Source organism: Anolis sagrei, chromosome 1, assembly GCF_037176765.1.
Source record: "Anolis sagrei isolate rAnoSag1 chromosome 1, rAnoSag1.mat, whole genome shotgun sequence".
Lineage (NCBI taxonomy): Eukaryota > Metazoa > Chordata > Lepidosauria > Squamata > Dactyloidae > Anolis > Anolis sagrei.
In genome coordinates, this window is record NC_090021.1 from 147,784,833 (window position 1) to 147,810,722 (window position 25,890).

General features: G+C 40.6%; 1 protein-coding gene across 2 annotated transcripts; it reads left to right on the forward strand.

Annotated features, from left to right (window-relative positions):
• Nucleotides 1-15: 15 nt before the first annotated feature.
• Nucleotides 16-25,116, forward strand: MMUT (methylmalonyl-CoA mutase). 2 transcript variants are annotated; one of them, XM_060785525.2, is made up of 14 exons: nucleotides 16-235; nucleotides 3,234-3,641; nucleotides 6,703-7,070; nucleotides 7,160-7,317; nucleotides 12,519-12,690; nucleotides 15,086-15,334; nucleotides 15,836-15,947; nucleotides 16,557-16,672; nucleotides 18,807-18,922; nucleotides 19,233-19,364; nucleotides 20,609-20,756; nucleotides 22,556-22,723; nucleotides 24,128-24,280; nucleotides 25,060-25,116. In XM_060785525.2, exons 2-13 carry the CDS (start codon nucleotides 3,272-3,274, stop codon nucleotides 24,254-24,256), a joined length of 2,238 nt encoding a protein of 745 aa, XP_060641508.2. In that variant the 5' UTR covers nucleotides 16-235; nucleotides 3,234-3,271; the 3' UTR covers nucleotides 24,257-24,280; nucleotides 25,060-25,116. The 2 variants fall into 2 exon arrangements, with proteins under 2 accessions (XP_060641508.2, XP_060641499.2); XM_060785516.2 differs by having other exon boundaries at nucleotides 24,128-25,116.
• Nucleotides 25,117-25,890: the final 774 nt, after the last annotated feature.

Consider the following 25,890-nt stretch of genomic DNA (forward strand, 5'->3'; position numbering starts at 1 on the left):
AGGTGACAGGACGCTTGCACCGCCCCCACTTCCGATAGCACTTCCGGCCTGAGCAGCTGAAGGGCTCCTGCTGACTTTTTCCTTCCCTGCTGTTTGCCCGTTATTTGCTCCGCTTCCGCCTGGTGGAAGCCAGGTCCGCCTCACAAAGGAGGGATTGCAGGCCAGAAGCAACTAAAGAATGTCGCCTGAGGCCGTGGTTTTTCCCAGGGTTTAGGCGCCTGTGCGCAGGAAACCTGTGAGTCAAACCGGAGAGAGCAGGCATGGGCAAACTTCAGGCCCTCCAGGTTTTTTGAACTTCTACTCCTAGAGACTCCAGCCAGCTCACCAGCTGTTAGGATTTGTGGGAGCAGAAGTCCATGATTTAACTTTTTCAATCTGAGAGAGCCTTTGCAAAACTGAGGGCCCTTCCACACAGCCCTATACTTACTTACTTAGGCGATCCCTCGTAGTCCGAGGATGATGGTCCTCCAAGTGTAGTATCCTGGCGGTGGGTCCGTAGGTGGCTGTGGAGCCCTATTCTTGATCTGCATTTTCTCCCACAGTGAAGGCATCGGTTTCCAGGTGGAAGGCGGTCTTGGTCGGGGCTGGCTTGACGTGCCTTTCTCTTGGCATGTTTCTCTCTTTCACCCTCCATTTCTGCCTCTTCAAATTCTGCAGCACTGCTGGTCACAGCTGACCTCCAGCTGGAGTGCTCAAGGGCCAGGGCTTCCCAGTTCTCAGTGTCTATGCCAGAGTTTTTAAGGTTGGCTTTGAGCCCATCTTTAAATCTCTTTTCCTGCCCACCAACATTCCATTTTCCGTTCTTGAGTTTGGAGTAGAGCAACTGCTTTGGGAGACGGTGGTCGAGCATCCGGACAACATGGCCAGTCCAGCGGAGTCGATGGTGGAGAACCATCGCTTCAATGCTGGTGGTATTTGCTTCTTCCAGCATGCTGACATTTGTCCGCTTGTCTTCCCAAAAGATTTGCAGGATTTTTCAGAGGCAGTGCTGATGGAATCATTCCAGGAGTTGCATGTGGCGCCTGTAGACAGTCCATGTCTCGCAGGCGTATAGCAGGGTTGGGAGGACAATAGCTTTATAAACAAGCACCTTGGTATCCCTACGGATGTCCCGGTCCTCAAACACTCTGTGCTTCATTCGGAAAAATGCTGCACTCGTAGAGCTCAGGTGGTGTTGTATTTCAGTGTCAATGTTGACTTTGGTGGAGAGGTGGCTTAAGCTGTATTTCTGGCATTGGAGAGCCCTATAACACAGAACATCAAGGCAGAAAATCCCACAACATCAGCTTTGAACTGGGATATATGGCAGTGTGGACTCAGATAAACCAGTTCAAAGCCGATATTGTGAGATTTTCTGCCTTGATATTGAGGGTTATAGGGCTGTGAGGAAGGGCCCCAGGTCACAGCACTAAAACAAAAGCTATCTCTCAGGGCCCTTCATGCAAATCTACCAGAATCCCTTTCCATGGGATGCAATGGTTTTGCATCTAAACTCATTGGCCCCTGAGACAGCGGTGCCGATTTGAACCATTACTTTCCATGGGATCCAATAGTTCTGCATCTAAACCCATTGGACCCCTGATACAAGGATGCTGTTTAAACCATTTCCTTCCATGGGAGGAGTAATCATGCATTTCTATAAACAGGGATGACAGCTTTCTCCTAAATACAATATTATAATTGGAACAAACCAGCAAAGGAAAACTGCCTGTTCTCTGTTCTACAAAAACCACAGTATGGAACTTAAAACTGGCCACCTGTCCCATTCAATCTCCATTTATAACCAAAGGCTGCATTTCTGACCTATTCTTTCTCTAATCCGCTATAAGATCCTTGGTCTTATTGATGTTGGGAACCAAATTATTGTCCCTGTACCACTAGAGCAGCCCATCCACCTCATCCTAGAAATATTGCGTATCATAGAATTGCAAGACACCAGAAGGACCAAACCGTCTGCCATGCAGGAATACACAACTAAGGCACTCCTAGAATCATTGAGTTGGAAGAGACCTCATGGGCCATCCAGTCCAACCCCCTACCAAGAAGCAGGAAAATCTCATTTAAAGCACCTCAGACATATGGCCATCCAGCCTCTGTTTAAAAGCCTACAAAGAAGGAGCTTCCACCAAATTCTGGGACAGAGTTCCATTGCTGAACAGCCAACTTTTGCTGAAAGAGCTGATAAGAAAGAGCCCATCACTCATCAAGAAGTTTGTTCCACTGTGGAACAGTAAAGCACTACCTCCCAGGTGGAGTGTATTTTCTTGTCACTTGAATCCTTCGGTTTCTGTTCTACTTTGCAAAGCAGTAGAAGACAAGCTTAATCCTATATAGAATCCTTTCAGATATGTAAAGATGAGGATCATGGCACTGCTTGCTGTTTGATAGCAGTTTAAGCACCATGACTCAATACTATGAAATGATGGGATTTGAAATGCTGGGATTGGCAGAGAAGGTTAAAGATCTTATGAAATTGCAACTCCCACAATTCCATAGCATTGAGCAGTTAAAGAGATATCAAAATGCATTAATTATATAATTCAGTTTCATCTTCACACTTCTTCAATGTAAACATATCCCATTCCCTAAACCATACCTCATAGAATTAATTTCCTAACTTTTAATCTTCCTGGTTACTCTTCAGTGGACACAGTCCAACTTGTCAAACAAGATGGAAATTCTCCAAGGTCCTGGAAATGATAGATGGTCTCAGTGATTTCAGGAGTTTGAGAAGGCACACCAACTTCTCTCTGCTTTTGTTTTGCTGGGAGAGGGGGAGCATTCACCTGAAGTGAATCAAGGCAATGTTCCCCTCACATCCTTTCATTCATATTGTAATCAGCAGCCCTCAAACCCTTCTAGCGTTCCTGAACATTTATGCTCCCAAGACGGTTCACAAAGAGTTGCACAGCATTTTGTAGAAAACAGCCATTTCATTATTGAGTGTTTAAATAAGACTAAATGTAGGTTTTAGAACAGTGGTTTCCAACTTTTGGTCCTACAGGTGTTTTGGACTTCAGCTCCCACAATTCCTAACAGCCGGGATCTCTGGGAGTTGGGAACACTGTTTTAGAAAAAGACACTTGTAACTTCAAACTCTTCCTCTTTCTAGTATACATTCTACAGAGATTTTTGCATTAGTCAGTTTTCTGAGAAAAAAAGTTTGTAAAAATGTAAACCTCCCTCTTCTTGACTGACATAATCCAGTTTATGTTCTTCTCTTCATATCTAAGTCCCCAGACTGCATCTTCAGAGACTGCTACAGGAGAAAATGTTGAGAAGCAAGAATGTTCTTCGCATCTGGCCCTTCTGTTACAAGAAAGAAGCGGGATCACAGCACCAAGAACACCTTCGACGCTCGCTGCATGAACTACATCCAGGATGGGCTGCAATAGCCAAAACACAGCTAAAGGGGAAGGACCCAAGGGAGTTGATATGGCACACTCCAGAGGGAATTGCCATTAAACCTCTATATTCATCAAGGGACACAAAAGATCTTCCTGAGGAATTACCTGGAGTAAAGCCATTCACTCGTGGTCCTTACCCTACCATGTATACCTATAGGCCTTGGACCATCCGCCAGTATGCTGGCTTCAGTACTGTGGAGGAAAGTAACAAATTCTACAAGGATAACATCAGGGGTAAGATACAGTTCTAAATCAGTGTTGGGAATATTGTCTCGTTCACGTGGTTATGTATTTCATGCATAACTGTGATCGCAGTTACCTGTATACAGTATATATTTCAAAGTGAGGACCCTTCCACACAGCCCTATATTCCAGAATATCAAGGCAGAAAATCCCACATTATCTGATGGAGGACTCAGATAACCCAGTTCAAAGCAGATATTGTTGGATTTTCTGTCTTGATATTCTGGGATATAAGGCTATGTGGAAGGGCCCTAAGTTACACCACTATTAGTGATAATCATGCTAATGATAAAGTTGCAATGATGCAATATGATGAAAGTTTGCTTTCTGACCTTTTTTAAACTTAAGGAGATTTGAACTAAACATGCATAGTGTTATCGTTTAGGTTTTGTTAAGAAAATTCTCAAAGTGTGCAAATCTTTCTTAGACTTTGAATAATGAATTAGTTGGAAGCAGCTATATATATACTTAGTTTTGATGTGTTCTTTATTCAGATATTGGCAGAATAAAGAAAGCTAGCATCCAACAACATATGAAATATTTTGGCCTGACAGGGACAAGCATATTGTCTGCTTTCAGTTTAACTTTATTAGGTTCTATTCAGTACAGGCAATAAAATGCTTATTGGTTTACAATAGCTAGACTCCACATTACTTTCATATTTTTCCCATTTCCTAAAATAAGAAATCAAATTGTGGCTAGTCTACACAAAAAGAAAGACATGCAGATTTTCCTTCTATAATAATAATAATAATAACAACAACAACAACACAGCAACTTTATTCTTGTAACCCGCCTCCATCTCCCCGAAGGGTCTTGGGGCTGCAAACATATAGTAAAAAGTGCCTAAAATAGAGCATAAAATAAACAGACAGTACAATACAATAGAAAAGTGGAAGGCAAAAGGAAGAGGGGCCGACCAAGGGCAAGATGGATGGATGGCATCCTTGAAGTGACCGGACTGACCTTGAGGGAGCTGGGGGTGGTAACGGCCGACAGGGAGCTCTGGCGTGGGCTGGTCCATGAGGTCACAAAGAGTCGGAGACGACTGAACGAATGAACAACAACACAATACAATAAAGTAAAACATATAGCATATGAAACAGCAGTTTAAAACTCAGAACAACACCTAATAACCTGTGGTGACAACTATCATAAGGCATGGCCAGACAAGGAAATGGGGTAGTACAAATTATAGCTAAGGAACAAGGGCATGGGATGAAAGTCCAGTGCTGTGTAATTGATTGTGGACCATTGGGGCTATACATTTTTAAAGGCTTGTTTAAACATCCAAGTCTTCAGATCCCTATGAAAGGAGGACAGTGTGAGGGCTTGCCTAATCTCCCTGGGGAGGGCGTTCCAAAGCTGGGAGGCCACCACCATGAAGGCCCTCTCCCTTGTCCCCACTAACCACACTTGTGATGGTGACGGGACCGAGAGGAGGACCTAGCATACTGCTTAAGGCAAGTGAAGTAATGTTAGAGTTATTTACAGTTAAATGATAAACAACGGCTTACAAAGATGGTAAACGGGGTAGAAATGTTTCCTCTCCCCCTTTCTGGCGAGCAATCTTCCCAGCACTCTGACACAGCTGCGTCTCTCACTTGCTCCGCTGTCTCACGCGACTCTTCCCTTCCTTAATTCAGAGCCGCATCACACAACTTGCATAGCATTGAGTCCCAGCTATCATACTTTTGCTGCTATTTAATTCAGACATTATTATATTGGGTTTAATTGAATTTTTCTTGGTTCTGCTGTTAATGTGCTGCTGTTATTCTGTCACGTCATATTTTACATAAACAAATCTCAAACAAAAATCCATAGTTTCTTCTCTGTTTAAATTATGAGCAGACATGGATATTTGGAACCAGGATGGTGGCTCGGACATATTTGTGACATCTGACTATATTTGTTGGGTGTTTTTCTAGAGATAGCCATTTTTAATCATTATTACGTGCAAAGAATGATAGTAAATACCACATGTTGAATGTTTATTCAAATGTTCAAATAACATTTTGAATGTTATTTCAAATATTATTTGAACATTTGTGCTTGTTTTGTGAGCCACTTGAGTCTCTTTTCTGGGTGAGAAGATTGGGATATAAATGCAATAAATAAATAAAATAAATTTATGACATTTAATTTGTTATATTCTTTTGGGGGGGGTATGCTTTTTGAAGGAAATTTCCATCCCTTCTTTTTAATATCTTTCTTTCTTATTTTTAGTCATATGGTATTTCCTGGAATGACAGTTAACTCTATATACTAATGTATAAGTCTAGATATTTTAGTCCAAAAAGTTGACCCAAAAATTCTGGATCAACTTTTCCACAGGTCACTATAAATACTGTACATTAACTCTTATCAAATGATACCATCCCCTTCTCTGAGGCCCCATCTACACTGACCATTTAATGCAATTCAAAGCTAGCTTCAAACTGTGTTAAGCAGACAACAAACTTCTACAAAAGTATGTGAAAGAAAGTACTTAATGCACATCAGTGCTCTGTGGTTTGTGTAATCTAATCACTATCCAGGCCTCCTGGATTTCCTGTCTAATCATCTGAGCAGGGAAGCAATTTCTTTAATACTAATTTGAAAATGCATTAAATTATCTGTGTAGATAGGAACTGAGGAGAGTGGTGAAAAGTGAAAGCTTGGTCTGGCCTGTGAGAACCTAAAAGATGTACCACCAACCCCTCTACTTTCTTCATTTTGGCACCACTTCTGGGTTTTTTTGATGCTTGGGTGAGAAATGGCATTGACAATCAGAAGGGGCTGGCCTCCGGAGGTGATGCTGATGCCTCCCCCCCCCCCCCCCCCTTGTAGAACAATCTTTGACTTAGTCATGACTCAGATCAAAATCCATATGAAGCCTGTCCTCAATATATACATGAAATTGGTTTTTACAGGAGTATGCCATTTTAGTATCACAATTTAGGGACAATAATCCAAGAATGATTAATTGATTATCATAAAACGTAAGTTGCAGGTTGGGCTCAAATATCATTTTGTCTACTGGAATTCTTATTAATCTCTTTATTTGATCTAGCTGGCCAGCAGGGTTTATCTGTTGCTTTTGATCTGGCAACTCATCGTGGTTATGATTCAGACAACCCTCGAGTTCGTGGTGATGTTGGAATGGCTGGAGTTGCCATTGATACTGTTGAAGACACCAAGATACTTTTTGATGGAATTCCTTTGGAGAAAATGTCTGTTTCAATGACAATGAATGGAGCAGTAATTCCCATTTTAGCTAATTTCATTGTTACTGGGGAAGAACAAGGAGTACCTCAGTCCAAACTGACAGGGACAATACAGAATGATATACTGAAGGAATTCATGGTTCGAAATACATACATTTTCCCACCAGAACCATCCATGAGGATAATTGCTGATATCTTCCAATACACATCAAAGGTATCACCTGCTTAATAAATCTTAATTACTACCATATTATGTTGCACTCAAGTATTCAGTATTTTTATAATATATTTCTTTTCTTGTAGCACATGCCCAAATTTAATTCTATTTCTATCAGTGGATACCATATGCAGGAGGCTGGAGCTGATGCGATTTTGGAATTAGCTTATACTGTGGCTGATGGCTTGGAGTACTGTAGAACTGGACTTCAGGCTGGTCTCACCATTGATGAGTTTGCACCAAGGTATGATAATTCAACTTCTAGGGAATTTTTTTACTTTCATGATAAGTCATATAGTAGTTTCAAGAGGTTCTGACATTACATACAATATTGTTGTTGTTAATTTGTTCAGTCGTTTCTGACTCTTTGTGATCTCATGGACCAGCCCACACCAGAGCTCCCTGTCAGCCGTCACCACCCCCAGCTCCTTCAAGCACCCCCAGCTCCTTCCAGTCACTTCAAGGATGCCATCTATCCATCTTGCCCTTGGTCGGCCCCTCTTCCTTTTTCCTTCCATTTTCCCTAGAGTAATTGTCTAGTCAATGTCTAGTCAAATCATAAAAATGGAGAAAAGAATAGAAAATCTGAAGTTTCTACACTCTTTCTTTCTCTATATATGTATCTCACATGCACACAATATATATGGAACAATTTCTGATATGTGTTGTTCCTTTTAAATAAAGTATCTTACAGCTAGTACAAGATTTGAATGCTTTTGTTAAATAGGGGAAATAAGAACATGAACAGATTCAGCATCCTTTGACATGAGTGATTGTAGCTCGCCCATTGGGCGTTGTATGCTTTCAACTTCTTACTCTTGTAGACAGAGAGAAGGAAGTTGAAAGCGTAGGCTTTCATAGATATAAATCTGCTACATCAGAGACATGAAGTTAAGTGCCTAGAAACAGGCCTTTATTGCTGTGAATGAGCAGGTGGTATTTGTATACAGCATCAGAAATACAAAACTTGTGGATATGGTGATGAGGTGACAGAGGTTCAGTTTGAATAATTATCATTAGGGGATACAGGCAGGAAGAAAGATATTGCCTAAAGGCAAAATGATTGGATAATGTATGAATTGGAGTGGGAAGTCATTAGGATATAATCTGATGCTGGCTGGGAACCAAAAAGGAGTATAGTGGGAGGGGAGGGGGGAAATCAGGCTGTTAACTAGTGTTATAATATGTGTATTTGTCAAGATCACCTTATCAGCCTGGGAATGGGTGCTTTGGTTCTCTGCCATAAAGAATTGGGGGGGGGGGGGGGGAGGCAGGGAGACTGCGTACACTTGGGGAAGGTAGTGTAAATAAGACATCTTTTTTGTAAGGGAAATTGAAACTGAAGTCAACAGACTGTGGGCATAGTGTTTAGCCTCTAGGGGGCAGATGGGAGTTGGGGCTGATACATACAGGAGATTTGAGTGGGAAAACTTTGTTGTTGTTCATTCGTTCAGTCGTCTCCGACTCTTCGTGACCTCATGGACCAGCCTACGCCAGAGCTCCCTGTCGGCCGTTACCACCCCCAGCTCCCTCAAGGTCAGTCCAGTCACTTCAAGGATGCCATCCATCCATCTTGCCCTTGGTCGGCCCCTCTTCCTTTTGCCTTCCACTTTCCCCAGCATAATTGTCTTCTCTAGGCTTTCCTGTCTCCTCATGATGTGGCCAAAGTACTTCAACTTTGTCTCTAGTATCTTTCCCTCCAGTGAGCAGTCGGGCTTTATTTCCTGGAGGATGGACTGGTTGGATCTTCTCGCAGTCCAAGGCACTCTCAGCACTTTCCTCCAGCACCACAGCTCAAAAGCATCGATCTTCCTTCGCTCAGCCTTCCCTAAGGTCCAGCTCTCACATCCGTAGGTTACTACAGGGAATACCATGGCTTTGACTAGGCGGATCTTTGTTGCCAGTCTGATGTCTCTACTCTTCACTATTTTATCGAGACTGGACATTGCTCTCCTCCCAAGAAGTAAGCGTCTTCTGATTTCCTGGCTACAGTCTGCATCTGCAGTAATCTTTGCACCTAGAAATACAAAGTCTGTCACGGCCTCCACGGTTTCTCCCTCTATTTTCCAGTTGTCAATCATTCTTGTTGCCATAATCTTGGTTTTTTTGACGTTTAGCTGCAACCCGGCTTTTGCGCTTTCTTCTTTCACCTTGATTAGAAGGCTCCTCAGCTCCTCCTCGCTTTCGGCCATCAGGGTGGTGTCATCTGCATATCTGAGGTTGTTAATGTTTCTTCCAGCAATTTTCACCCCAGCTTTGCATTCATCCAGCCCCGCACATCGCATGATGTGTTCTGCATACAAGTTAAAAAGGTTGGGTGAGAGGATGCAGCCTTGCCGTACGCCTTTCCCAATCTTGAACCAGTCTGTTGTTCCGTGGTCAGTTCTGACTGTTGCTACTTGGTCCTTGTACAGATTCCTCAGGAGAGAGACAAGGTGGCTTGGTATGCCCATCCCACCAAGAACTTGCCACAATTTATTATGATCCACACAGTCAAAGGCTTTAGAATAGTCAATGAAGCAGAAGTAGATGTTTTTCTGAAACTCCCTGCCTTTCTCCATTATCCAGCGGATATTGGCAATCTGGTCTCTCGTTCCTCTGCCTTTTCTAAACCCAGCTTGAACATCTGGCAACTCTCGCTCCATGTATTGCTGGAGCCTTCCTTGCAGGATCTTGAGCATTACCTTACTGGCATGAGAAATAAGGGCCACTGTACGGAAGTTTGAGCAGTCTTTCGCATTTCCCTTTTTTGGTATGGGGATATAAGTTGATTTTTTCCAGTCTGATGGCCATTCTTGTGTTTTCCATATTTGCTGGCAAATGGCATGCATCACCTTGACAGCATCATCTTTTAAGATTTTAAACAGTTCAGCTGGGATCCCATCATCTCCTGCTGCCTTGTTGTTAGCAATGCTTCTTAAGGCCCATTCAACCTCACTCCTCAGGATGTCTGGTTCTAATTCATTCACCACATCGTCAAAGCTATCCTCGATATTGTTATCCTTCCTATACAGATCTTCTGTATAGTCTCGCCACCTTCTCTTGATCTCTTCAGCTTCTGTTAGGTCCCTGCCATCTTTGTTTCTTATCATACCAATTTTTGCCTGAAATTTACCTCCAATGTTTCTAATTTTCTGGAAGAGGTCTCTTGTCCTTCCTATTCTGTTGTCTTCTTCCACTTCCGTGCATTGCTTATTTAAAAACAGTTCCTTATCTCTTCTGGCTAACCTCTGGAATTGCGCATTTAACTGGGCATATCTCCCCTTTTCACTGTTTCCTTTTGCTTTCCTCCTTTCTTGGGCTACTTCCAGTGTCTCAGCAGACAACCATTTTGCCTTCTTGGTTTTCTTTTTCTTTGGAACGTACTTTGTTGCCGCCTCCTGAACAATGTCTCGGACTTCTGTCCATAGTTCTTCTGGGACTCTGTTTACTAAATCTAGTCCTTCAAATCTGTTCTTCACTTCCACTGTATATTCGCTAGGAATGTTAGTGAGATCATATCTAACTGGTCTGTGTATTTTCCCTGATCTCTTTAGTTTTATTCTAAATTGGGCAATAAGAAGTTCGTGGTCTGAGCTACAATCAGCCCCAGGTCTTGTTTTCACCGACTGGATGGATGTCCGCCACCTTTGGCTGCAAAGGATGTAGTCAATCTGATTTCGGTGTTGACCATCTGGTGAGGTCCATGTATAAAGCCGTCTTTTAGGTTGTTGGAAGAGAGTATTCGTTATACACAGCGAGTTTTCCTGGCAGAATTCTATCAGCCTGCGTCCCGCTTCATTTTGTTCTCCCAGACCATGCTTGCCTGTGATCCCAGTTGTCATTTGACTTCCCACCTTGGCATTCCAGTCTCCTGTAATGAAAATAATGTCTCTTTTTGGTGTATTATCCAGTAGTTCCTGCAGATCCTCATAGAACTGATCTACTTCTGCTTCTTCAGCAGCTGTGGTTGGGGCGTATATTTGGATCACTGTGATGTTGAAAGGCTTTCCTTGCACTCGAATTGAGATCATTCTGTCATTTTTTGGGTTGTATCCAAGCACCGCTTTAGCGAATTTCTTATTAATTATGAAGGCTACTCCATTTCTTCGATGTTCCTCTTGTCCGCAGTAGTAGATCTGGTGGTCATCTGATGTGAAGTGGCCCATTCCAGTCCATTTCAGTTCGCTGACCCCCAGAATGTCTATCTTTAGTCTTGACATCTCACCAATAACAACATCCAATTTGCCCTGGCTCATAGATCTTACATTCCAGGTTCCTATGGTGTGTTGATCTTTAGAGCATCGGATTCGTCGTTCGCCTCCAGTACCGTCGGCCGCTAGCCTTCCTTTCGGCTTTGAGCTAGCTGCGTCATCACATCTGGGGCTAGTTGAACTTATCCTCTGCTCCTCCCCAGTAGCATTTTGGCCATCTTCCGACCTGGGAGTCCCATCTTCCAATGGCATACCGACATATCTCTGGTTGTACTGGTCCATTTAGTTTTCTTGGCAAGGATACTGGAGTGGTTTGCCATTGCCTTCCCCAGGGATCACGCTTGGTCTGACCTCTCTGCCACAACCTTTAACTTTAGAACTGTCTTTTTAGGATTGTGGAAAGAAGGAATAAACCACTTGTCTCCAGCATTTTATTGTTGTGAGCTTGATTTTAATTTCAAGATCTTCCAGAGACTTGACAGTATTCTGCCAAGAAACTATTCCCTCTGTTAGTGGGATAGTTTGTGAATACATTCCAGTCTGCTGTTTCTCTTTCCATGCTTTCTTTGTACTGTTTTTGTTGCTTTTTAAGAACTGCTGTTCTGAGATCTTGAATATCTAAGAAGACTAAAGTGTTCTGCAAATGTTTCTATTTGGAATTTCTCTCATTTTTGAAATTTAAGGCTAATGCCACTACAGGAATTTGTAGGTAGCTTGTTTTTAAGGCTTAGAAGTAACAATAGCTTAATAGTTGTAGTTTAAATCTTCCTGTCTCCGTGGCAAAACATATTCATTTATCATACTATCAAGAAAGAAGTCTGACAGAGTCAGATACTGATTATTCACCAGTATGGACATGGATTTAAACCTGGAAGTCATTGATTTTTACAGTTTTAAATTGTTTTTATATGGATTTTATTTTGTGATTTAACCTGTTTTAAATTATGTATTTATGTGTGATTTAACCTGTTTTAAATGATGGATTTATGTGTGTTTGGCATCTAATTGTTACCAGTCTGTACGCCGCCCTGAGTCGCCTTTGGGCTGAAAAAGGTGGGATAAAGGTGTGGTAAATAATAAATAAATAAATAAATATTTCAGAAAATCCAATGATAGTTCCTAATTCAAAAATAACAAGGATGGTTCTTTTTATTTTCGTTTGAAAAGTTTTTGTCATTTTTCATGCAACATAAAGTCCTAATTATTATTTGTTTGTTCTACTCAGGTAAAATTCTGTGTGCTCTTGTTGCAGGTTGTCATTCTTTTGGGGAATTGGTATGAACTTCTACATGGAAATAGCTAAACTAAGAGCTGGGAGGCGCCTCTGGGCTCACTTAATAGAGAAAATGTTTCAGCCCAAGGACAGCAAATCACTTCTACTCAGAGCTCATTGTCAGACTTCTGGATGGTCATTAACTGAGCAGGTCAGTGTGGGGTTATAGCCTACAGAGCTCTATATTGCTTGATTCCATACAATCTGAAAGGCTATCTCTCCTGATAAGAACCCCCCCCCCCCCCCCAAGGAAGTCCTCAGGGGAAGACTATCTCTCAGTTCTTCTACCATTACTAGTGAGCATGCTTGGTGAGCACATAAGAGAGAGAACTTTTTCAGTGGCTTGTCTCACCCACTGGAAACATGAGACAAGGCAAGCCCCCTCCACTCTTTCCTTTCACTGTCAGGTGAAGACAGTCCAAGCAGGTTTTTAATAATGCTATAAATAAATATAGCAGTATATACTCACTACTCCCCTTCCCTCAAATAATGTTTTTTTCCAATGTAGCAAACAATACTATCTATAAAACAGCGAAGACGGCTGTGGCAGGTCCAGGAACCACTTCCCTGAGACCTTCCATTGGTTGCATCACATTTCAAGAAAGGGATCATAGGCCACCTTCTAGTTTCAGAAACCAGGTATTCTTTCAGGTTAAACAGGACAGGGATGTGTCAGTCCTCCTGAATGTGTCAAAGAGGAGCCTGCCATTGGGTCTGATATTTTTATCTCTTTGGAAGGCTTGGAGGCAGCTCTTCACAAGCCATAGTTATGTTTAGGAAAACAACATGCCATGTATGGCTTCTGCATTTATTGCAGTGCGCTGAACCTTTAAAAGGTGATCACAGAGTATGATCATCAGAAGAAGAAATGTAAACCACTGAGAGAGGGGGAAAGCAGAGGAGGAGAGAGAAGAGAAGCAGAAAGAACTGGGTTAGGTGAAATGAGAAGCGCCAACTACAGTGGGTAAGGATAAAGAAGGGTGCATGAGAGCCCAGTAGAAGAGAGAATGTGTATTACAACCTGTTACAACCTTTACACATGAGAGTAAAGCATGGGTCAGTGGGTGAAGGAGACAAAGAGCATTAGGGTAGAACAGGAAATACTCTAAATATTATGTATGTCTAGAAATTTTAGTCAACCCCAAAAACCTGGGTGTGCATGCTTATTAAAATCCATAATTATGGCCCCCAAACCTGTCCTCAACCTATAAATGAGGTTGACTCATCTATAAGCCCCCGGTGGTGCAGTGGGTTAAACCCCTGTGCCGGCAGGACTGAAGGTCGCAGGTTCGAATCCGGGGAGAGGTGGATGAGCTCCCTCCATCAGCTCCAGCTCCTCATGCAGGGACATGAGAGAAGTCTCCCACAAGGATGATAAAAACATCAAAATCATCCAGGCGTCCCCTGGGCAACATCCTTGCAGATGGCCAATTCTCTCACACCAGAAGCGACTTCTGACACGACAAAAAAAAAATAATCTATAAGTCGTGAGTATATGTAGTAAGTGGTTCCTATGGCCTGAAAAGCTAGTTATTTATGCTAATATTAAATTTGATTTGACTAGAGAGGGACACTGACTTCTCTTTATCTGAACACAATACTCTTTTTGATGCAGCCATTGGCTTTTTTAGCTGCTGCATCACACTGTTGGCTCATTTTTAACTTGTCCACTGAGATACTTCACTTTGGCAGGAAAAAACGAAATGCAAAGACACAAAACGCCTCGCTCGAGAGCAGTACGTGTGAAAAAGATCTTGGAGTCTTCGTGGACAACAAGTTAAACATGAGCCAACAATGTGATGTGGCGGCAAAAAAAGCCAATGGGATTTTGGCCTGCATCAATAGGAGCATAGTGTCTAGATCTAGGGAAGCAATGCTACCCCTCTATTCTGCTTTGGTTAGACCACACCTGGAATATTGTGTCCAATTCTGGGCACCACAATTCAAGAGAGATATTGACAAGCTGGAATGTGTCCAGAGGAGGGCGACTAAAATGATCAAGGGTCTGGAGAACAAGCCCTATGAGGAGCACCTTAAGGAGCTGGGCATGTTTAGCCTGAAGAAGAGAAGGCTGAGAGGAGATATGATAGCCATGTATAAATATGTGAGAGGAAGCCACAGGGAGGAGGGAGCAAGCTTGTTTTCTGCTTCCATGGAGACTAGGACGTGAAACAACAGCTTCAAACTACAAGAAAGGAGATTCCATCTGAACATTTGGAAGAACTTCCTGACTGTGAGAGCCGTTCAGCACTGGAACTCTCTGCCCCGGAGTGTGGTGGAGACTCCTTCTTTGGAAGCTTTTAAACAGAGGCTGGATGGCCATCTGTCAGGGGTGATTTGAATGCAAAATTCCTGCTTCTTGGCAGGGGGCTGAACTGGATGGCCCATGAGGTCTCTTCCAACTCTTTGATTCTATGATTCTTTTGATTCTTTGATCCTAAGACTTACATGTACTGTTGTCGATGCGGTACATTGCAAAGCAGTGTATGGTGCATTATATCATCTCTGTGCTTTACAAGTGTTTTCATTTTTTGTGTGTATGTTAGGATCCTTATAACAATATCATCCGCACTACAATTGAGGCGATGGCTGCTGTATTTGGAGGCACTCAGTCCTTGCATACAAATTCCTTTGATGAAGCTTTGGGATTACCAACTGTGAAAAGTGCTCGAATTGCCAGGAATACCCAAATTATAATACAAGACGAATCTGGCATTCCTAAAGTTGCAGATCCATGGGGTGGTTCATTTCTCATGGAATCTCTCACCAATGATGTATATGAAGCTGCTTTAAAGGTCAGTTATAAATCTAAGGTAGATGGGGCACAGAGAATGAAAAGGCAGAGAATGAAAAGGCAGATAACTCTGGGCAATCTTGCAAAATAAATCTAGAAATAAGTCAGAGCTTCATGTAGTGTGCAGGCTACCCTTTTTCCATTCCTGCACTAAGGGGGGGAAACTCTCTAACTTAGACAAAGTTAAAGTTCTTTTAGACAAAGTTTAGGGTGTTGAGTTGGATTTCAGGATAGGAAGGAAATCCAATAAGTTGTGAATATGGAAGCATTCACAGTCCATGTTTCTTCCTGAAATTCTAGCTCGAGGAAAGATATTTTAGACCAGGGCTTCTTAAACGTTTTCCGCTCATGACCCCTTTTAGCCTTTTTTTTTCTTTTTAGTAACTAGTTGCCTTGAATGTAATGGAACTAGTAAGTTTTGCATTGATTTAATTTTTTTATCACTGAATGACAGACTTATACTTATGGTCATTAACAATATCCGGAATTTGCTGTCTTTTAGCTCATTGATGAGATTGAAGAAATGGGTGGAATGGCCAAAGCTGTAGCTGAAGGAATACCAAAACTTCGCATTGAAGAGTGTGCTGCTCGAAGGCAAGCCAGGATTGATTCCGGTAAGGAAAGTGAAGGAAAGTTGAATGTCCTCTAGAGGACATGTTTGTACCTCTTTAGACAAGTATCTCTCACTGAAATATCCAGGGTATGCACACTCAGACTTTTGTTCCACTTACTCTTTACTTTATTCCCTTATTCCAAGATTAATTCAATTAAAATTTTAAAATGTCAATCAGCAATTGAATTTTAACAATGCTTGCTGACAAAAGTAGTATTATTAAATGTGAAAAATAAATTCCTTGCATTCTCTAAGCTAGACGCAGTAACGAGAACAGTAACTGTGTTCAATGTGCCCAGAGAGACTTAGTATATCTCAGACAGCATCCTTTGTTCCATAATAAACATTATTTGAAAGTGGGAGCACTGGTGTTTTACATAGATGGTGGCTTTAATCTAAGTAATTGGATATTTATAGTTTGGATCATGTGTATAAAAGAATACAGAGGTAGAAGAGAAACCTGGTTATGTGTGACGACGGGAACAGAATAACGTACATTTTCAGAAGTTTGCTTATTATTAGCATCCATTAATATTCTGCCTTTCTCACAATAATGTGACTCCAGAGGATTTTGAATATTCTATTACTTGAATGTTTTGGAAATGCACAGGTTCTGAAGTGATTGTTGGAGTAAATAAGTACCAGTTAGAAAAAGAAGAGACGGTTGAAGTTTTAGCAATTGATAACACTTCAGTTCGTAACAAACAAATCGAGAAACTAAAAAGGGTAAGTTTTAGAATAATCTTGGAGGTAAAATGCAATGCAGTTTTTCTTCTGATTAAATTGTTTCTGGACATGGATCCTAGAGAGGAGTGACTCCCCCTACACAGACACACACACCCACATCTTCAGGAGCTGTTCATAAGAGCATGACACTCTCTAGAGCAGATTCTCACAGAACATGGTCTAGTAAAAAGGAAGCAAAGATCTGTTGTGGAACACTGAGGAGTCTGAGGTAGATTGGGGAGTTTTGTAAACAGGTGCTGGTGGGGGGGGGGGGGGTGGTTACCAGTCCTTACAGAGAAATACATAGTGCTGAGTGTTCATCTTCCTTTTAGACCTGGTTGTAGAAAATTATCAGATGATCAAAATATATATTGTCGATCTTTGAAAGCTTTCTTTCAGATTTGTCTAAATATCAGGGCCACATTAAAAAGAGTTGCAAAAGTGATGCACAGCCAAGCCAAAGCAACTTCAAAATGAGATTTCATAATAAAAAAATACTCAGAGGGTAAAACATTTTATTATTTCATTTATTTAAAGCATTTATATTCCGCCCTTCTCACCCCAAAGGGGACTCAGGGCGGAGCACAACATATAAACAGCAAACATTCAATGCTGAAACATATTAGACCATGCACATACAAAAGTATTAAAATCACTTATCTTGACGTTAAAATCTACTAGTTAAAACTTTCTCAACAACCATATCGAATTTAGTTGGCATACTGAGGGTTCCTATCGCTGCCTCATTGCACAGTCCCAAAGGCTCAGTCCCACATGATGCATTGGAGTTAGGTGACAGACTGAACCCGAACCAAAAGAGTTCTAACCAATGGTTGCTCTTCATCTTGGAGAGGATTTCCTAATATACCTCCTCAGGCTTCTGTCCTGGACTCAATGTCATCCCTGGTTGATGGAATAGAAGGCATGCTTATCACGTGTGCAGGTGGCACTCCCTTAGGAGGGATAACTAATGGGAGCAAGTTGGCTTTTATAGCACAATGTAACACTATTTTTGTTCCTGGATTATAAATGTCATTTCCTAATTGGTTCTATCATAAAACATGGAAATGTTTAATAAACTGCAAAACTTTGTTTTTGCGGGACATCCTGCAGCTCATTTTGCAATCATTTTTCAATGAATATCTCAGAGTCTCAACCAACATAGTTTGTGGCAGAAACAAAAACAAAGTTTATGCAGTATAACAACTGCTTTCAAAGTAAGTACTACACTTAAGTAACACTTTCAAACCAGGAACAGGTTTTCTTTCAAATTTTGTTACATAGTGTAATTAAAAACTTAAGTATCACATTATATGGAGATGACTATCCTTTAAAAAAACTGATGAAAGAACAAAAGAATATATTTCAAGGCAAGTGCTTGAAGCATCAGCATTGGTTTATACAGCTATCAATTTTTACCATGGCAGTAGTTTTATGGATACAGGGATTTGCTGTGGGTCCCAGTCCTGGAAGAAAAGCGATGTGGTAATAATGATAACAACAACAATAATAGGAATTGAATTCTTATAATTTGCAGAAAGTGTTAGCAAGAGTTAGTAAAGGTAAAGGTTTTCCCCTGACATTAAGTCCAGCCGCGCCCGACTCTGGGGTGTGGGGCTCATCTCCATTTCTATGCCAAAGAGCCAGCGTTGTCCATAGACACCTCCAAGGTCATGTGGCCGGTATGACTGCATGGAGCACCGTTACCTTCCCGTCGGAGTGGTACCTATTGATCTACTCACATTTGCATGTTTTCAAACTGCTAGGTTGGCAGAAGCTGGGGCTGACAGCGGAAGCTCACACCGCTCCGCAGATTCGAACCTGCAACCTTTCGGTCAACAAGCTCAGCAGCTCAGCGCTTTAACCCACTGTACCACTGGGGGCTTCCGAGCAAGAGTTAGGAAAGTGTTAAGAGTATACAGCTAATGCAAGACATAACAAAGCAGGTAGATAAACATAATGATAGACAATATAGAAAGGACAGTCTTACAAGCAGTGATATAAGAGGATAACAGTTCTTTGAAGTGGTGGATTGCATATATATCATATGTTGCAAATTGCTCTTTCACCCTTCATAGAATGATCATGGAAGGTATCTACTTCTTGTTTTATTTTGTACTTCTCTTTTCTAAAGGTGAAAGCTAGTAGAGATGAAGCAGCAGCCCAGCATTGTCTCACTGCCCTGACAGATTGTGCAGCCACCAGCCAAGGCAACCTGCTGGCCCTCGCAGTAGAAGCAGCACGTGCCAGGTGTGTAGAACTTATAATACATTTACCAGTAACTTTAGTCTCCGTTGTAGACTATGTACTGCTTTTCTGAGGTCCTCTTTTGTTACATTGGTAGGCAATTAATGAAAGTGTGGCTGTAATTATTGTTTAAGATACACTAGAACCTAATTTCACTCTATGTTTAGCCAATGCTAGTCAGTTGCCCTATGCTAAAATTGAGGCTTCCACAAGTGAATGACTGTGTATTTGAATTTATAGAAATCCACTGCAGTATGTTTCAATATACTAGTTTACCTGCAATAAAATGTTTCTTATTTGACTTCATCTTTAGATGTACAGTTGGTGAAATAACAAATGCAATGAAAAAGGTATTTGGCGAGCATAGAGCCAGTGATCGCATGGTGAGTGGTGCTTACCGTCAGGAATTTGGAGAGAGTGATGAAATAGTTCGAGTAATTAATAGGTACGGTATGCACTTTACATTAAAGTACTCTCTTACATAATTCCTACCTTTGTGTTTCTTGATTGGAGAAATTGCAGGAACCAAGATTTTAATTTCAAAACTCACTCTTGTTTTTAAATAGAATTGTGGTGTTGTGATGGAGGACTGTTGCAGGCCTGTTGATGACAGGGAGTTGGAGATCACTCATTGATAGAGTTGCCATATATTGAAGTCAATTTGACAGCAGTTAACAGCAACTATCTATAAACTTTAAACAGTATTCAAAGATTAGAATTATATTCATTATGATGTACTATGTGTGCATTGTTTTAGAATTATAAATTGTTTATTTAATTAAACTTATTATGTTTCATGTAGCCCCTGAAAAGGACCATTGAAATATATGTAGACAAATGCAATGGGCCTTTTCTGAAATAAAACAAGCACCCACTGAGCATTTAGAAAGTGTCTCCCACTTTTCCTGTGGCCTCTACTTGATGTTGTCATTTGGTGAAAATTTAAAAAAAAAACATTTTAGGTGGTTCACGATGTTTGTCTCTGTTTTTGCATGACTTACTTGTTACTCGTCTTTGTTATTTCATTTCACATGTGCATATTGCCAGTTTTGAATAGAAAGTATGCTAAAGTGTGTTGAACTGTTCTTTTTTTTTTTTTTTTGGGGGGGGGGGGGTAGGAAACTGCCCTGAGTGAGAAGGACGGGATATAAATGTCTGAAATAAATAAATAATAAATAAATAGGAACCTATCCATATTATTACGATATTATTTCTCCCTCTGGTACTGCATCTGTTAAAAATCTAATGCCCAAGAACACATAAACGGTTTTATTCAACTGAGGCACGCCTGTGTTTATAAACTATTTTTTTCAAATATTAAAATCTAGCACAATTGTGTCCCAGAATGCAATTGATCTTTTGACTGTAGTAAAAAAATCTAAGGATTTATTTTGCATTTGAAATGTTAAGATTTTGGAGAAATTATTTAATATTAAAGTATGTGTTTGTTGTCCTTTCAATTTATTTTGATGCAGTCTGAGTTAAATAACAGAAGTATGTGTATATCCATATGAAAGAGGCTGTATGTTATCTTATGGTGTGTCAGTTCACACCTTGCTTGCAGAATTCAAACGTGTATAAGATCTTTGAAATAGAAGATTATTTGTTGTAGTGACAGCTAGCAAAATATGTTTTATGATGGTACTCAGTGCTACAAGAAAAAATATGTCCAAATATTTTGAAACTCAGAGTAAACACATTTATGGAATGTGAAGGTCGTAGACCACGTCTTCTTGTTGCTAAAATGGGGCAGGATGGCCACGACAGAGGAGCCAAAGTGATTGCTACGGGATTCGCAGATCTTGGATTTGATGTTGATATAAGTCCACTGTTCCAGGTACAGTTATCATTTCTATTACCTCCACATTTATCCTTAATTTTAAATAAGTTGTTTTTGTCTTTAAGCACCAATCTCATGAGATTTAATTACTTAAGACTTAGCTTTTCATAATCATAATTTCAAAGAAGGACATTTTATTGTTTTATCAGTGACACTTGGGAAATTGGTTGCTATTTCCCAATGAAATGCAAACTTTAGTTTTAGTTTTCTTATATTGTGATTGCACTTCACTCTGTGGCCTAAATCCAGTTGTTAGTTGTAATTAAGATAGAATCATTCAGTTAATGATAATTTGGTAAATTAATACATGTGCAAGTTTCATTGGTTCTAGTTGGAAGTAGTGATTGGATTTGATCCTATATGGAGAATTCCTTGCATTCATAACACTATGTAACAAAATTTGGGGAAAAAATCTATTCCTGATTTGAAAGTGTTACTGGTAGCCAGATTTTGTTCATAACAAAATATGAACAAAAAATATGAACAAAATCTGGCTACCAGTATTAAAAAAAACTCTAAAATTACAACAGCAAAACAACAGAGAGGAAACAACCAGGCACATCTTAACACCTCTCAGCAAGAGATTTTCCCAGGCTCAGCCAGGCCTTCAAATGCTAATGAAGGTGGTCAGTTGAAACATTCACACCTAACTGCAGCAGGGAAGAGTTCCTTGCCCCACCCCAGCCATTCCACAGATATATAAACCCATTGTCCTAATTCCAACAGACCTCACTACCTCTGAGGATGCTTGCCATAGATGCAGGCGAAACGTCAGGAGAAATGCTTCTAGAACATGGCTCTATAGCCCGAAAAAACCCACAAGAACCTAGTGATTCCAGCCATGAAAGTCTTTGACAATATGTTGAATTGGTTGAAACTGTATTAGATAGTCATTTTAAAAAAACTATAGCAAAATGTGCTCTAGGATGTCCCACAAAAACAAAATGTTTGAAGTTTAATAAACTTTTTCCATGTTTTTTTTTTTAATGAAAGGACCAATTAGGAATGACATTTATATCCCAGGAACAAAAGTTGTGTCGCATAGTGTAATTCTTCTCCCTGGTGTAGAATCTTAGATATTAAGACAATATCAGTATAAACCCCTAAATCTGGGAGTTTATTCTTAATTACCTTAGCTCCTTATTGGGACATGTTTTATATATTGTATATTTTAACATTTGTGTGCTTTATGCTTATTTTAAAATATACTACATGATTTTTATTGTATTTATATTGTGTGATGTATATTTTTTACTTGCCTTATAAGTCATCTTGGGTCCCACTCTGGGAGAAAGGTAGCATATGGACAAACAAACAAATAAAGGATTAATTTGAAAACATATGACTGGTAGAACATCTTTCATGAGCGAGAATTTGAGTGGGAAATTTTGAAGCTAATTTCCACTGTCCTTCCTTGAGAGTTCAGCCACTACAAGTCTAGCTTATTTGTATTCTAATGACAAGGTTGAATGTTACCAAAATCTCTCTTTACTTAGGAAAAGTTAGATCTAATTGATTTGTCCATGCAAGAGGACTGTGCTCATTTACTTTCTGGTTTATTCATAGCTTGATGTAGCCATCTCTTTGTGATGCACTCAAATATTCCAAGATCTGGGTCTAAACACCCATACTTATAAAAATAAATGCCAGAAATCAATATCAGTAATGAATGTCAGTGGGAAATGTTAAATGTTTTCCCACTGGTTTTTTGTGTGAAAAGTGAAGCAAGCTTCATATAATGTTTTATATATTCTCTTCTCATATTATTTGGTACTTCATTTGCTTTTCCTGCTTAGACACCTCATGAAGTGGCCCAGCAGGCTGTAGATGCTGATGTGCATTGTGTTGGTGTGAGTACTCTAGCTGCTGGTCACAAAACACTTGTTCCAGAACTCATCAAAGAGCTGAATGCCCTCGGCCGCCCAGATATACTAGTCATGTGTGGAGGTGTCATCCCACCTCAGGTACCGTATGCCATCTCATATCCAAAGATACAATGTTGTTCTAAGACAGTGGTTCTCAACCTGGGGTCCCCAGATGTTTTTGGCCTACAACTCCCAAAAATCCCAGCTAGTTTACCAGCTGTTAGGATTTCTGGGAGTTGTAGGCCAAAAACATCTGGGGACCCCAGGTTGAGAACCACTGTTCTAAGATAACTTGTTTGTATTTGTATCTGCCATGTATCCTGTTGGTGGGTGTTTATATATACTTTAATTTGCTCTACTTCTCTATCTTACGCTACACAACTCAGTGTTCTTGATCCCAGCATAATCAACCCTCATATGTAATGGGACCAGTGCGAATATCCAAGTTTCAATTTGATACTTCCCAAGCAAACATGGCAGATGTCTGAGTTTTTGTTAAAATGCATGTTTTTGAACCATTGGGGTGGGGGGGGGGGGCGAATTTGAGACAAACAAACAAATACTTCTTTCTGGAAAACTGCTGGATTTGATTCATTTTGCGTGGATTTGGACATGAAGACGATCATAAGGACTGTACCTATTATACCAGGGGTCCTCAAACTACGGCCCAGGGGCCGCATACAGCCCTCCAGGGTCATTTACCCAGCCCTCACTCAGAGTCAACCTAAGTCTGAAATGATTTGAAAGCACACAACAAGAATAACAACAACAACAACAATCCTATCTCATCAGCCAAAAGCAGGCCCACACTTCCCATTGAAATACTAATAAGTTTATATTTGTTTTAATTATTGTATTGTTTTAAAGGGTTTTTTGCACTACAAATAAGATATGTGCAGTGTGCATAGGAATTTATTCATGTTTTTTAAAAAAATTATAATCTGGCCCTCCAACAGTTTGAGGGACTGACCTGGCCCTCTGTTTAAAAAGTTTGAGGACCCCTGTATTATACTATAATACTCTTTTCCTATTCACATCAAGAGAGAAATTATCGAGATCAGTCAGGGAAATGCCAATAAAATTCATACTTTCCAGTAAGTAAGTTATATCAGTTAACTAGGTTTCATACAATATACCTACTGAAGTTGATGAATTTTAGAAATGTTTATACAGTCAGCCCTCCGCTTTTGTGGGTTTGATATTCACAGATTTTATTATTCACATCTTTGATTAAAATGTTCTTTCTAGGAATCTCTATGTCTTCCAATGTGATTTTCTGGTTAGCTTTGGCTCCTCTCTCAATTTTAAAACAAGCCATAGTCGCTAAGGATATTGCACATCATGGTGGGGTTTGACCTGGATACTGTTGCTGATCTGGGCTGAATTTGAGTCTCACATAATACACTTTTTCCACTGCCACGTGTATTCTGACCTTGTACAATGTATTTTGCAGAACTTGAGTTGAGATTATTTTCATGTGTTATCTTTTTTCTCTCTTAATAGGATTATGACTTCCTGTATGATTGTGGCGTCTCCAATATATTTGGCCCAGGAACCCGAATCCCAAAGGCAGCTCTCCAAGTTCTTGATGATATCGAGAAATGCCTGAATAAGAGGCAACAGTTGTTGTAATATCTTGATATTTAATGTCTCATGGTAAGCCTTGGAATTTGCTACAACACCATGTGATTCATCACTAAATGAAATAATCCATATCAAATTTTGCTTGATGATATTATACTTTCTAAGAAAGTAACGCTTCCTATTTTGTTACATATTACTCTGCATAAAATTGAAAATAGAAGAGAATTGTTAAGTCTTTGCTGTTTTGATTTTCAAATACTCAAATCTGTAGTCAGGATATGATGTCAAGGGAGTTCTATTTTATGATAATGATTCCCCGATAGTGGTATATTTAGCTGTAATGCTGCAACTTCCACAGGATAAGCATTATTGATGTTTAGCTGTGGCATTGCCAACCAGCCATGGAAGGAGCTAGTAATTACTTGACAATGAAAGACATCTCAGCATCCTCTGCTCATGTCACCACTGCATGTATAATGCAAGAACTATAAGGCATGGCAAAACTTCTATATCTTTTAGTATTATTGCCGCATATAAAGCAGGAAAATTATAACTGGAATCTCCTGAATCCTTTTTTTAGCATGTTTTTAAGAATGTTTTTCACTGCGTGGCACAAAGAATGTTCGACAGTGCCTTAGTAGGAATAGCAGGCTTGAAAAGAAATGGGCATAGAATGCAGAACCCCACTTGACACAAAGCCCATCATGACGAAGTCGGAGAGAAAAGGCTATGAGTTGAGAGGGTGGGAAATTTGTGATCTGTATTTTCAGGTACATTTTGATGCATATTCTTAATTAATAACAGTGCCAAGGCATTGCACTCTTCTCACTGTCTTTTAATTTTATTTTCAGGACATTTTAACCCAATATGAACTGCAAGATGTATAATAAAGATCAATGTAAAAATGGCCTCTGTTTTATTAAGATTAAATTATGTTCTTTCTGTCTCGTAAAAGTGAGATACCAACATTTCTTTCTCATCAAGTGTAAAAAAAGTTAATAAGATGTGGACTAGACAATACTACTGTTAGGTGGATTGGGAATAGGCGAACTGGCCAAACCCAATAGCTCCTCATCATTCTGGGAAGAATTGACCAGTTGGCCATCAGATTATGTGGAGCCCCCACTGCCACAATAGGTTAAACCAGGCATTGACAAACTTATTTACTGTGGGGCCTCATTGCAGGCCCAGACAGGAGAGCCAGGACAGGAGGGGGGGACAGGCACACACAGGTTGGGGAAGGCCAGGAAAGGGCAGGGGTCATCCTCAAGTTGTTTTCCCAGCATATGAACGGGGCTGCTCACCCTATCCTTCTGCTAGAAGAATGGCAAAACATGCAGCGATTGCCCCAGTCCTTCTCCCCTGATCCTTGGGCTGTCCTCTTGCCATGCCAGGAGGAGGACGAGACAGGTGATGGCTGAGAATGCTCCAGAGGGCTCTCAGCCACCATGTGCCTTTTTCGGGTCGTCCTTCAGGCATAAGCATAGAGCCGCTCGCACCATCCTAATGCCGGGAGGAGGGCGAGACACACAATGGCTGAAAGCACTCCAGAGGGCTCTCAGCTGCTGCATGCATTCCTCATCTTTTTGGCATAAGGATGCAGTGGGCCACCATGTCCTTATGTCAAGAGGACAAGGAAAATAAGGTAAGCCTGAGGTAAATGCTCAGCGGGCCGCATCCAG

Coding starts and splice junctions, on each gene's coding strand:
- MMUT (XM_060785516.2), top strand. CDS start 3,272: ATGTTGAGAAGCAAGAATGTTCTTCGCATCTGGCCCTTCTGTTACAAG. Junction 19,365..20,608: donor ATAGTTCGAGTAATTAATAG/GTACGGTATGCA, acceptor TTTGAAACTCAG/AGTAAACACATTTATGGAAT. Junction 22,724..24,127: donor GAGGTGTCATCCCACCTCAG/GTACCGTATGCC, acceptor CTCTCTTAATAG/GATTATGACTTCCTGTATGA.